The sequence below is a fragment of the Haliotis rufescens genome, unplaced genomic scaffold, assembly GCF_023055435.1.
Source record: "Haliotis rufescens isolate VD_foot unplaced genomic scaffold, xgHalRufe1.0.p SCAF_117, whole genome shotgun sequence".
NCBI classification, from domain to species: Eukaryota; Metazoa; Mollusca; class Gastropoda; order Lepetellida; family Haliotidae; genus Haliotis; species Haliotis rufescens.
This window is the reverse complement of record NW_025963799.1, coordinates 550,506-564,548: the sequence shown is the minus strand read 5'-3', so window position 1 is coordinate 564,548 and position 14,043 is coordinate 550,506. Positions and strand designations below refer to the sequence as shown.

Sequence of the window (14,043 nt, the reverse complement as noted above, 5' to 3'; positions counted from 1 at the left end):
TCAGCCAGGTTACGATCCACTCAAGACATCATACACACGATCAGCCAGGTTACGATCCACTCAAGACATCATACACACGATCAGCCAGGTTACGATCCACTCAAGGCATCATACACACGCTCAGCCTGGTTACATTTCCACTCAAGACATCATACACACGATCAGCCTGGTTACGATCCACTCAAGGCATCATACACACGATCAGCCAGGTTACATTTCCACTCAAGACATCATACATACGATCAGCCAGGTTACATTTCCACTCAAGACATCATACATACGATCAGCCAGGTTACGATCCACTCAAGGCATCATACACACGCTCAGCCTGGTTACATTTCCACTCAAGACATCATACACACGATCAGCCTGGTTACGATCCACTCAAGGCATCATACACACGATCAGCCAGGTTACGATCCACTCAAGACATCATACACACGATCAGCAAGGTTACGATCCACTCAAGACATCATACACGAGATCAGCCAGGTTACGATCCACTCAAGACATCATACACACGATCAGCCAGGTTACGATCCACTCAAGGCATCATACACACGATCAGCAAGATTACGATCCACTCAAGACATCATACACATGATCAGCCAGGTTACGATCCACTCAAGGCATCATACACACGATCAGCCAGGTTACATTTCCACTTAAGACATCATACACACGATCAGCCAGGTTACGATCCATTCAAGACATCATACACACGATCAGCTAGGTTACGATCCATTCAAGACATCATACACACGATCAGCTAGGTTACGATCCACTCAAGACATCATACATACGATCAGCTAGGTTACGATCCATTCAAGACATCATACACACGATCAGCTAGGTTACGATCCACTCAAGACATCATACACACAATAAACAAGGTTACATTTCCACTCAAGGCACCATACATATGATCAGCTAGGTTACGATCCATTCAAGACACCATATATATGATCAGCTAGGTTACGATCCACTTAAGGCACCATATATATGATCAGCTAGGTTACGATCCACTCAAGGCACCATATATACGATCAGCTAGGTTACGATCCACTTAAGGCACCATATATATGATCAGCTAAGTTATGATCCACTCAAGGCATCATACATACGATCAGCTAGGTTACGATCCACTCAAGGCACCATGTATACGATCAGCTAGGTTACGATCCACTTAAGGCACCATATATACGATCAGCTAGGTTACGATCCACTCAAGGCACCATATATACGATCAGCTAGGTTACGATCCACTTAAGGCACCATATATATGATCAGCTAAGTTATGATCCACTCAAGGCATCATACATACGATCAGCTAGGTTACGATCCACTCAAGGCACCATGTATACGATCAGCTAGGTTACGATCCACTCAAGGCACCATGTATACGATCAGCTAGGTTACGATCCACTCAAGGCACCATACATACGATCAGCTAGGTTACGATCCACTTAAGGCACCATATATATGATCAGCTAGGTTACGATCCACTCAAGGCATCATACATACGATCAGCCAGGATACAAGGGGTCTATTCCTCCCTTAAATTTGTACAGGAAGCCAAGCATGGGCTAGTCGGGATCTATTCCGCTCTTGAATCCCAACAGGGCCAATTATTTCAAGAACAGATATCATGCAATGTATCTGCAGTCTTGACAATCTCCTTCAATTGAAACAACGCTGTAGGAATTGATAGTTTATTAACCCGAAATAAATACATGTAACATGCAGATATGTTCAAAGTAACTGTTTTTCTGAACCATGACACGTGTTGTGTGTATGACGTGTATACAGTGTTGTTTGCTAGTCATTACTTTGAAGCTGACTGATGACAAAGATGGATTACAATGTGTGACTTGAGAGGACGGACAAGGCGTGAGATTCCTTGGACTACACATTAGTTTACAATGGACGCATGTAATATCACAGAATGCTATAAATATCATAACAATAACATCTTCAAAAGGCAAAGTACCAGAGACCAACAGCTCTAATTACATTTGCTTGTGTAGTCGAGTTGATGTCAATTTGAGGACTTGGAGGACATTAACGTGTTTGAGGACTCGAAAGACATTGATATGTTTGAGGACTCGAAGGACATTGATATGTTTGAGGACTCGAAGGACATTGACGTGTTTGAGGACTCCGAGGACATTGATATGTTTGAGGACTCGGAGAATGATGAGGACATATAACACTGATCCTGCTGTGAATGCAGACAGGGAACGAGGCACCATGTGATTGAGTGTTCAGACACTCTCTCTACAGAATCACTCACACCTGTACAGACAACAAACTCCGACACTTGATAGGGAGGCTATATATCCAGGTTATCTCCCCTTGCAGGTGTGGTCAGCCCGAGTGGACACAGCTAAAGTCTGGTTCAGACGACACAACGTATGTCTTCTACATTAAGTATACACTGTCTAAGAGCTACACTAATGTTCTATGCTCCTGGATACTTGTAGTTGGCAGTGATTCGGAAGGTCTCTTCATTCTTATCGTCCTCATCATTGATGAAGACCATGATTTCAGCAATGCCAGGCTGGGAGACGGGATTGAACCGAAGCCCGATCACGTGTTGCTCGCCGCCATTGATGGTCAACTTGGTCTCCTTGAACTGCAGCAGGTCGTCACGGTCACAGCGGAGGTGGAACTCCTTCTGGGCGGGGTATGGGTTGGTGTAGCTGATCCGCTTGCTGCATCCCTTCCCCCCACCCACGGGCAACGACAGCTCGAACGCCCGCGACACCATCGGAGCTCGGCAGTTGACACAGATGAGCCAGGTACGAATCAGCTGGTGGTACTCGATATCGACCACATTCAGATAGTAGAACCTGTTGCCGGTCTTCATTGGGCGGACGGCAACATTAAGTTCGTGCACGGCTCCGGCCGTTAACAGGAACTGGTCTTCGGGAGACAGCTGCATTTCACTTGGGTGAGACGAGAAACAGCGAGCGAGGCGGTTGGATTGAGTCCCTCTGAAACAGTGACACATGACATGAAGGCCGTACAGTGTTTGAAATAATTTTAAAACCCCAAAAGACAGTTGGGCAGGATATCAATAAATGTTGCCTGCCCATCTTCAACAGTACCTGCCTGCACTCAGATATCATAAATATTGAAAAATCGCAAAAACTAAGACAAATCACAGCTTGATTAAGTTGAAATAATGCAAAATAATCGCTTAGAATCAACGAGGAGTAAAACTGAATACGCCAGACAATCCGGGCAGCTGGAGGAAAATCTCAGGAAAATTTCACTTTTCGGACGAAAAGTTACCTGCCACAGGCAGCCAGTCATGTACCAAGATGTAGACTTAAGTCCACACCTAATTCCTATATCCATGATGCACACTTAAGTCCACACCTAATTCCTATATCCATGATGCACACTTAAGTCCACACCTAATTCCTATATCCATGATGCACACTTAAGTCCACATCTAATTCCTATATCCATGATGTACACTTAAGTCCACACCTAATTCCTATATCCATGATGTACACTTAAGTCCACATCTAATTCCTATATCCATGATGCACACTTAAGTCCACACCTAATTCCTATATCCATGATGTACACTTAAGTCCACATCTAATTCCTATATCCAAGATGTACACTGAAGTCCACACCTAATTCCTATATCCATGAGTCTCAGGAGGATTATTGACGAAGTGCTTATACACTGAAGTCCACACCTAACTCCTATAGCCATGAGTCTCAGGAGGATTATTGACGAAGTGCTTATACACTGAAGTCCACACCTAATTCCTATATCCAAGATGTACACTTAAGTCAACACCTAATTCCTATATCCATGAGTCTCAGGAGGATTATTGATGAAGTGCTTATACACTAAGTCCACACCTAATTCCTATATCCATGATGTACACTTAAGTCCACACCTAATTCCTATATCCATGAGTCTTCGGAGGATTATTGATGAGTCATGTACCAAGGTGTACACTTAAGTCAACACCTAATTCCTATATCCATGAGTCTCAGGAGGATTATTGATGAAGTGCTTGTACACTTAAGTCCACACCTAATTCCTATATCCATGAGTCTTCGGAGGATTATTGATGAGTCATGTACCAAGGTGTACACTTAAGTCCACACCTAATTCCTATATCCATGAGTCTCAGGAGGATTATTGATGAAGTGCTTATACACTAAGTCCACACCTAATTCCTATATCCATGATGTACACTTAAGTCCACACCTAATTCCTATATCCATGAGTCTTCGGAGGATTATTGATGAGTCATGTACCAAGGTGTACACTTAAGTCAACACCTAATTCCTATATCCATGAGTCTTAGGAGGATTATTGATGAAGTGCTTATACACTTAAGTCAACACCTAATTCCTATATCCATGAGTCTTAGGAGGATTATTGATGAAGTGCTTATACACTAAGTCCACACCTAATTCCTATATCCATGAGTCTCAGGAGGATTATTGATGAAGTGCTTATACACTAAGTCCACACCTAATTCCTATATCCATGATGTACACTTAAGTCCACACCTAATTCCTATATCCATGAGTCTTCGGAGGATTATTGATGAGTCATGTACCAAGGTGTACACTTAAGTCCACACCTAATTCCTATATCCATGAGTCTCAGGAGGATTATTGATGAGTCATGTACCAAGGTGTACACTTAAGTCCACACCTAATTCCTATATCCATGAGTCTCAGGAGGATTATTGATGAAGTGCTTATACACTAAGTCCACACCTAATTCCTATATCCAAGATGTACACTTAAGTCCACACCTAATTCCTATATCCATGAGTCTCAGGAGGATTATTGATGAAGTGCTTATACACTAAGTCCACACCTAATTCCTATATCCATGATGTACACTTAAGTCCACACCTAATTCCTATATCCATGAGTCTTCGGAGGATTATTGATGAGTCATGTACCAAGGTGTACACTTAAGTCCACACCTAATTCCTATATCCATGAGTCTCAGGAGGATTATTGATGAAGTGCTTATACACTAAGTCAACACCTCATTCCTATATCCATGAGTCTCAGGAGGATTATTGATGAAGTGCTTGTACACTTAAGTCCACACCTAATTCCTATATCCATGAGTCTTCGGAGGATTATTGATGAGTCATGTACCAAGGTGTACACTTAAGTCCACACCTAATTCCTATATCCATGAGTCTTCGGAGGATTATTGATGAGTCATGTACCAAGGTGTACACTTAAGTCAACACCTAATTCCTATATCCATGAGTCTTAGGAGGATTATTGATGAAGTGCTTATACACTTAAGTCAACACCTAATTCCTATATCCATGAGTCTCAGGAGGATTATTGACGAAGTGCTTATACACTTAAGTCCACACCTAATTCCTATATCCATGAGTCTTAGGAAGATTATTGATGAGTCATGTACCAAGGTGTACACTTAAGTCCACACCTAATTCCTATATCCATGAGTCTTAGGAAGATTATTGATGAGTCATGTACCAAGGTGTACACTTAAGTCAACACCTAATTCCTATATCCATGAGTCTTAGGAGGATTATTGATGAAGTGCTTATACACTGAAGTCCACACCTAATTCCTATATCCATGATGTACACTTAAGTCCACACCTAATTCCTATATCCATGAGTCTCAGGAGGATTATTGACGAAGTGCTTATACACTGAAGTCCACACCTAATTCCTATATCCATGATGTACACTTAAGTCCACACCTAATTCCTATATCCATGAGTCTTCGGAGGATTATTGATGAGTCATGTACCAAGGTGTACACTTAAGTCCACACCTAATTCCTATATCCATGAGTCTTCGGAGGATTATTGATGAGTCATGTACCAAGGTGTACACTTAAGTCAACACCTAATTCCTATATCCATGAGTCTTAGGAGGATTATTGATGAAGTGCTTATACACTTAAGTCAACACCTAATTCCTATATCCATGAGTCTTAGGAAGATTATTGATGAGTCATGTACCAAGGTGTACACTTAAGTCCACACCTAATTCCTATATCCATGAGTCTTAGGAAGATTATTGATGAGTCATGTACCAAGGTGTACACTTAAGTCAACACCTAATTCCTATATCCATGAGTCTTAGGAGGATTATTGATGAAGTGCTTATACACTGAAGTCCACACCTAATTCCTATATCCATGATGTACACTTAAGTCCACACCTAATTCCTATATCCATGAGTCTCAGGAGGATTATTGACGAAGTGCTTATACACTGAAGTCCACACCTAATTCCTATATCCATGATGTACACTTAAGTCCACACCTAATTCCTATATCCATGAGTCTCAGGAGGATTATTGATGAAGTGCTTGTACACTTAAGTCCACACCTAATTCCTATATCCATGATGTACACTTAAGTCCACACCTCATTCCTATATCCATGAGTCTCAGGAGGATTATTGATGAGTCATGTACCAAGATGTACACTTAAGTCCACACCTAATTCCTATATCCATGATGTACACTTAAGTCCACACCTAATTCCTATATCCATGATGTACACTTAAGTCCACACCTAATTCCTATATCCATGATGTACACTTAAGTCCACACCTAATTCCTATATTCATGATGTACACTTAAGTCACACCTAATTCCTATATCCATGAGTCTTAGGAGGATTATTGACGAAGTGCTTATACACTGAAGTCCACACCTAATTCCTATATCCATGAGTCTCAGGAGGATTATTGACGAAGTGCTTATACACTGAAGTCCACACCTAATTCCTATATCCATGATGTACACTTAAGTCCACACCTAATTCCTATATCCATGAGTCTCAGGAGGATTATTGACGAAGTGCTTATACACTGAAGTCCACACCTAATTCCTATATCCATGAGTCTCAGGAGGATTATTGACGAAGTGCTTATACACTGAAGTCCACACCTAATTCCTATATCCAAGATGTACACTTAAGTCCACACCTAATTCCTATATCCATGAGTCTTAGGAAGATTATTGATGAAGTGCTTGTACACTTAAGTCCACACCTAATTCCTATATCCATGAGTCTTCGGAGGATTATTGATGAGTCATGTACCAAGATGTACACTTAAGTCCACACCTAATTCCTATATCCATGAGTCTTAGGAAGATTATTGATGAGTCATGTACCAAGGTGTACACTTAAGTCCACACCTAATTCCTATATCCATGAGTCTTAGGAGGATTATTGATGAAGTGCTTATACACTGAAGTCCACACCTAATTCCTATATCCATGAGTCTCAGGAGGATTATTGATGAGTCATGTACCAAGGTGTACACTTAAGTCCACACCTAATTCCTATATCCATGAGTCTTAGGAGGATTATTGATGAAGTGCTTATACACTGAAGTCCACACCTAATTCCTATATCCATGAGTCTTAGGAGGATTATTGATGAAGTGCTTATACACTGAAGTCCACACCTAATTCCTATATCCATGAGTCTCAGGAGGATTATTGATGAGTCATGTACCAAGGTGTACACTTAAGTCCACACCTAATTCCTATATCCATGAGTCTTAGGAGGATTATTGATGAAGTGCTTATACACTGAAGTCCACACCTAATTCCTATATCCATGAGTCTTCGGAGGATTATTGATGAGTCATGTACCAAGGTGTACACTTAAGTCCACACCTAATTCCTATATCCATGAGTCTTAGGAGGATTATTGATGAAGTGCTTATACACTGAAGTCCACACCTAATTCCTATATCCATGAGTCTCAGGAGGATTATTGATGAAGTGCTTATACACTTAAGTCAACACCTAATTCCTATATCCATGAGTCTTCGGAGGATTATTGATGAGTCATGTACCAAGGTGTACACTTAAGTCCACACCTAATTCCTATATCCATGAGTCTCAGGAGGATTATTGATGAAGTGCTTATACACTAAGTCCACACCTAATTCCTATATCCATGATGTACACTTAAGTCCACACCTAATTCCTATATCCATGAGTCTTCGGAGGATTATTGATGAGTCATGTACCAAGGTGTACACTTAAGTCCACACCTAATTCCTATATCCATGAGTCTCAGGAGGATTATTGATGAAGTGCTTATACACTAAGTCAACACCTAATTCCTATATCCATGAGTCTCAGGAGGATTATTGATGAAGTGCTTATACACTAAGTCCACACCTAATTCCTATATCCATGATGTACACTTAAGTCCACACCTAATTCCTATATCCATGAGTCTTCGGAGGATTATTGATGAGTCATGTACCAAGGTGTACACTTAAGTCCACACCTAATTCCTATATCCATGAGTCTCAGGAGGATTATTGATGAAGTGCTTATACACTAAGTCAACACCTAATTCCTATATCCATGAGTCTCAGGAGGATTATTGATGAAGTGCTTATACACTAAGTCCACACCTAATTCCTATATCCATGATGTACACTTAAGTCCACACCTAATTCCTATATCCATGAGTCTTCGGAGGATTATTGATGAGTCATGTACCAAGGTGTACACTTAAGTCCACACCTAATTCCTATATCCATGAGTCTTAGGAAGATTATTGATGAAGTGCTTGTACACTTAAGTCCACACCTAATTCCTATATCCATGAGTCTTCGGAGGATTATTGATGAGTCATGTACCAAGGTGTACACTTAAGTCCACACCTAATTCCTATATCCATGAGTCTTCGGAGGATTATTGATGAGTCATGTACCAAGGTGTACACTTAAGTCAACACCTAATTCCTATATCCATGAGTCTTAGGAGGATTATTGATGAAGTGCTTATACACTTAAGTCAACACCTAATTCCTATATCCATGAGTCTCAGGAGGATTATTGACGAAGTGCTTATACACTTAAGTCCACACCTAATTCCTATATCCATGAGTCTTAGGAAGATTATTGATGAGTCATGTACCAAGGTGTACACTTAAGTCCACACCTAATTCCTATATCCATGAGTCTTAGGAAGATTATTGATGAGTCATGTACCAAGGTGTACACTTAAGTCAACACCTAATTCCTATATCCATGAGTCTCAGGAGGATTATTGATGAAGTGCTTGTACACTTAAGTCCACACCTAATTCCTATATCCATGAGTCTTCGGAGGATTATTGATGAGTCATGTACCAAGGTGTACACTTAAGTCCACACCTAATTCCTATATCCATGAGTCTTCGGAGGATTATTGATGAGTCATGTACCAAGGTGTACACTTAAGTCAACACCTAATTCCTATATCCATGAGTCTTAGGAGGATTATTGATGAAGTGCTTATACACTTAAGTCAACACCTAATTCCTATATCCATGAGTCTCAGGAGGATTATTGACGAAGTGCTTATACACTTAAGTCCACACCTAATTCCTATATCCATGAGTCTTAGGAAGATTATTGATGAGTCATGTACCAAGGTGTACACTTAAGTCCACACCTAATTCCTATATCCATGAGTCTTAGGAAGATTATTGATGAGTCATGTACCAAGGTGTACACTTAAGTCAACACCTAATTCCTATATCCATGAGTCTTAGGAGGATTATTGATGAAGTGCTTATACACTGAAGTCCACACCTAATTCCTATATCCATGATGTACACTTAAGTCCACACCTAATTCCTATATCCATGAGTCTCAGGAGGATTATTGACGAAGTGCTTATACACTGAAGTCCACACCTAATTCCTATATCCATGATGTACACTTAAGTCCACACCTAATTCCTATATCCATGAGTCTCAGGAGGATTATTGATGAAGTGCTTGTACACTTAAGTCCACACCTAATTCCTATATCCATGAGTCTCAGGAGGATTATTGATGAAGTGCTTATACACTGAAGTCCACACCTAATTCCTATATCCATGAGTCTTCGGAGGATTATTGATGAGTCATGTACCAAGGTGTACACTTAAGTCCACACCTAATTCCTATATCCATGAGTCTTCGGAGGATTATTGATGAGTCATGTACCAAGGTGTACACTTAAGTCAACACCTAATTCCTATATCCATGAGTCTTAGGAGGATTATTGATGAAGTGCTTATACACTTAAGTCAACACCTAATTCCTATATCCATGAGTCTTAGGAAGATTATTGATGAGTCATGTACCAAGGTGTACACTTAAGTCCACACCTAATTCCTATATCCATGAGTCTTAGGAGGATTATTGATGAAGTGCTTATACACTGAAGTCCACACCTAATTCCTATATCCATGATGTACACTTAAGTCCACACCTAATTCCTATATCCATGAGTCTCAGGAGGATTATTGACGAAGTGCTTATACACTGAAGTCCACACCTAATTCCTATATCCATGATGTACACTTAAGTCCACACCTAATTCCTATATCCATGAGTCTCAGGAGGATTATTGATGAAGTGCTTGTACACTTAAGTCCACACCTAATTCCTATATCCATGATGTACACTTAAGTCCACACCTCATTCCTATATCCATGACTCTCAGGAGGATTATTGATGAGTCATGTACCAAGATGTACACTTAAGTCCACACCTAATTCCTATATCCATGATGTACACTTAAGTCCACACCTAATTCCTATATCCATGAGTCTCAGGAGGATTATTGACGAAGTGCTTATACACTGAAGTCCACACCTAATTCCTATATCCATGATGTACACTTAAGTCCACACCTAATTCCTATATCCATGAGTCTCAGGAGGATTATTGATGAAGTGCTTGTACACTTAAGTCCACACCTAATTCCTATATCCATGATGTACACTTAAGTCCACACCTCATTCCTATATCCATGAGTCTCAGGAGGATTATTGATGAGTCATGTACCAAGATGTACACTTAAGTCAACACCTAATTCCTATATCCATGATGTACACTTAAGTCCACACCTAATTCCTATATCCATGATGTACACTTAAGTCCACACCTAATTCCTATATTCATGATGTACACTTAAGTCACACCTAATTCCTATATCCATGAGTCTTAGGAGGATTATTGACGAAGTGCTTATACACTGAAGTCCACACCTAATTCCTATATCCATGAGTCTCAGGAGGATTATTGACGAAGTGCTTATACACTGAAGTCCACACCTAATTCCTATATCCATGATGTACACTTAAGTCCACACCTAATTCCTATATCCATGAGTCTCAGGAGGATTATTGACGAAGTGCTTATACACTGAAGTCCACACCTAATTCCTATATCCATGAGTCTCAGGAGGATTATTGACGAAGTGCTTATACACTGAAGTCCACACCTAATTCCTATATCCAAGATGTACACTTAAGTCCACACCTAATTCCTATATCCATGAGTCTTAGGAAGATTATTGATGAAGTGCTTGTACACTTAAGTCCACACCTAATTCCTATATCCATGAGTCTTCGGAGGATTATTGATGAGTCATGTACCAAGATGTACACTTAAGTCCACACCTAATTCCTATATCCATGAGTCTTAGGAAGATTATTGATGAGTCATGTACCAAGGTGTACACTTAAGTCCACACCTAATTCCTATATCCATGAGTCTTAGGAGGATTATTGATGAAGTGCTTATACACTGAAGTCCACACCTAATTCCTATATCCATGAGTCTCAGGAGGATTATTGATGAGTCATGTACCAAGGTGTACACTTAAGTCCACACCTAATTCCTATATCCATGAGTCTTAGGAGGATTATTGATGAAGTGCTTATACACTGAAGTCCACACCTAATTCCTATATCCATGATGTACACTTAAGTCCACACCTAATTCCTATATCCATGAGTCTCAGGAGGATTATTGATGAAGTGCTTATACACTTAAGTCAACACCTAGTTCCTATATCCATGATGTACACTTAAGTCAACACCTAGTTCCTACATCCATGATGTACACTTAAGTCCACACCTAATTCCTATATCCATGAGTCTCAGGAGGATTATTGATGAAGTGCTTATACACTTAAGTCCACACCTAATTCCTATATCCATGAGTCTCAGGAGGATTATTGACGAAGTGCTTATACACTGAAGTCCACACCTAATTCCTATATCCATGAGTCTTAGGAGGATTATTGATGAAGTGCTTATACACTTAAGTCCACACCTAATTCCTATATCCATGAGTCTCAGGAGGATTATTGATGAAGTGCTTATGCCACTTTAAGCAATATTCCAGCATTCTAGCGAACGCTTAAACCACAAGGCACAATGAGTGAGTGAGTGAGTTGGGTTTATATCATGGTATGTCAGCTTAATGTGTGAGGAAAGCCCAAAGTGATGCAGGTCTCAAACGTTTACCACTTCGGTGAAACCTACAAGCACGGGTATGGTGCTGACAAACGTAGAAACATAATCATTGGATTCGAACCCACAATTATAGATTTCTTATTATCTCTTAGAAAAGCATGAAAAACTTTCATTGATCCAACTTAAGCAGTTTCTGAGAAAATTTGTTCCATTTCACGCATTATGCATTAAGTTGCAATGCACAGAGCAAGGGCCATAAAAAATATGAATTTATTACACCCATTTTGTGATCTGATGTGAGATCATGACCTGTAACATCAGTGTGTAAAATTTCATTTCTCTAAATAGTATTTGAGTATTTGTTTGAAAAACTCCGTACCTATATCCCTGGCCCACTTCATGGGGGGTGATAATAAATGTAGTTCCTAGTTCGCCAGCATGACCCAAGCGGAACCTTACCTGAGGATGAGGGCAAACCTGCTGGTCTGACCGTCAATACAGGACACGTCCACCCTCTGCAGCGCGTGCACGAAGAACTGCCACACCTGGGTGGGGCGGGACAGGTAGGGGTCGATGTAGACGGCCATGTGGAAGCGCTTCACCTGGGGGGACGGCCCGAGGGGGCACTGCAGGAGACAAGGAACAACTGACATTCACAGACATACATACAACACTTGCAGGGTTGGGCTAGGTTCATAATTCTCCTTCTCAGGGGTTGAAAAATTATGTAAAATGTTACTTGACCAAGGGCAAGTATGACCAACAATCTTACTTGTCCTATTTTAAAATGTACTTGCCCAAAGTCCAACCAATAAATTCAGTAAAATGTTACATCTACAGAACTGAGAATCAGAGATAGTGTTCCCTCACTATTGGCAACTCAATATAGCGTAAATTCGGTTATAGCGTGGTAACGCATGGCTCCCAAAAATTTACTTCATACATGTATTTAATGAACTCAAGTTTTACACTGACACGATGTTTCCCTCCCATCTCAGAAAACATTATCAGCTGATCACGCAACACCGGAAATACCAGTCAACAAATCCGAACTGAAGCACACAACTTAATCCTATTATTATAATATCTGGAAATAAAAAACGTTTCATTGTTTATCTGGACTAATGTTTGCACTATATTTTATTAATTATTTTCAAATTTCATTCAATAATTATAATAATGTTTACAATAATTTCAGCGAAATCGTATGTGAAGTGATCGGTAGATCGCACACTTTACTGTTATCTACAGCAACCACGGTCAGATTAATGCTATTGACGACTTGAAACGAAATTAAGTTGCAAGAGAATGGATACACATATCATAAATAAATGTTGTACCATGACTCGCTAAAAGTCATAATTGAGTCAGTTTGACTATTAAATGTCAACATAACGTTTTCTCAATGGAAATACATGTAGCGCGAGAAGTCCCTACGGTGACTGGTCAAATTGTTCCATACGTATCCCGCATACAAGCTGTACCAAAGTGCTATGCTTATGGTTCTCATAATCTTAAGTATATTTAGTGGATGCTGCAACTAAAACAACACGATATTGGAATATATTTTTCCTGACAAAATAATAATTTCAGACACAATTTCTTCTGACCATTACATCAAAATTCTTTGAAGTTGTATCATTGGGTACTTTTTAACTGAATCACCGCTAGAATTTGGAGGAAACGTGTGCACAGTTGATGGCTATTTCCGGCTTAGTTTACGAGAAAATACACACGGTAATCTTAATCTCTGCATATAAAACAATGCCTTGGAGAGC

General features: G+C 40.1%; 1 protein-coding gene across 3 annotated transcripts in view; it reads right to left on the bottom strand.

The window, feature by feature from the left end:
- Window positions 1–1,698: 1,698 nt before the first annotated feature.
- Window positions 1,699–14,043, bottom strand: part of LOC124127531 (nephrocystin-4-like) — a 116,697-nt gene continuing 104,352 nt past the window's right edge. For all 3 annotated transcript variants that reach the window (XM_048393193.1, XM_048393192.1, XM_048393194.1), the window contains 2 exons: window positions 12,725–12,891; window positions 1,699–2,996 (listed from right to left, as the gene is read on the bottom strand). In XM_048393193.1, the coding sequence (XP_048249150.1) occupies window positions 2,462–2,996; window positions 12,725–12,891 (702 nt within the window). In that variant the 3' untranslated portion in view covers window positions 1,699–2,461. The remainder of the gene's footprint in view (window positions 2,997–12,724; window positions 12,892–14,043) is intronic.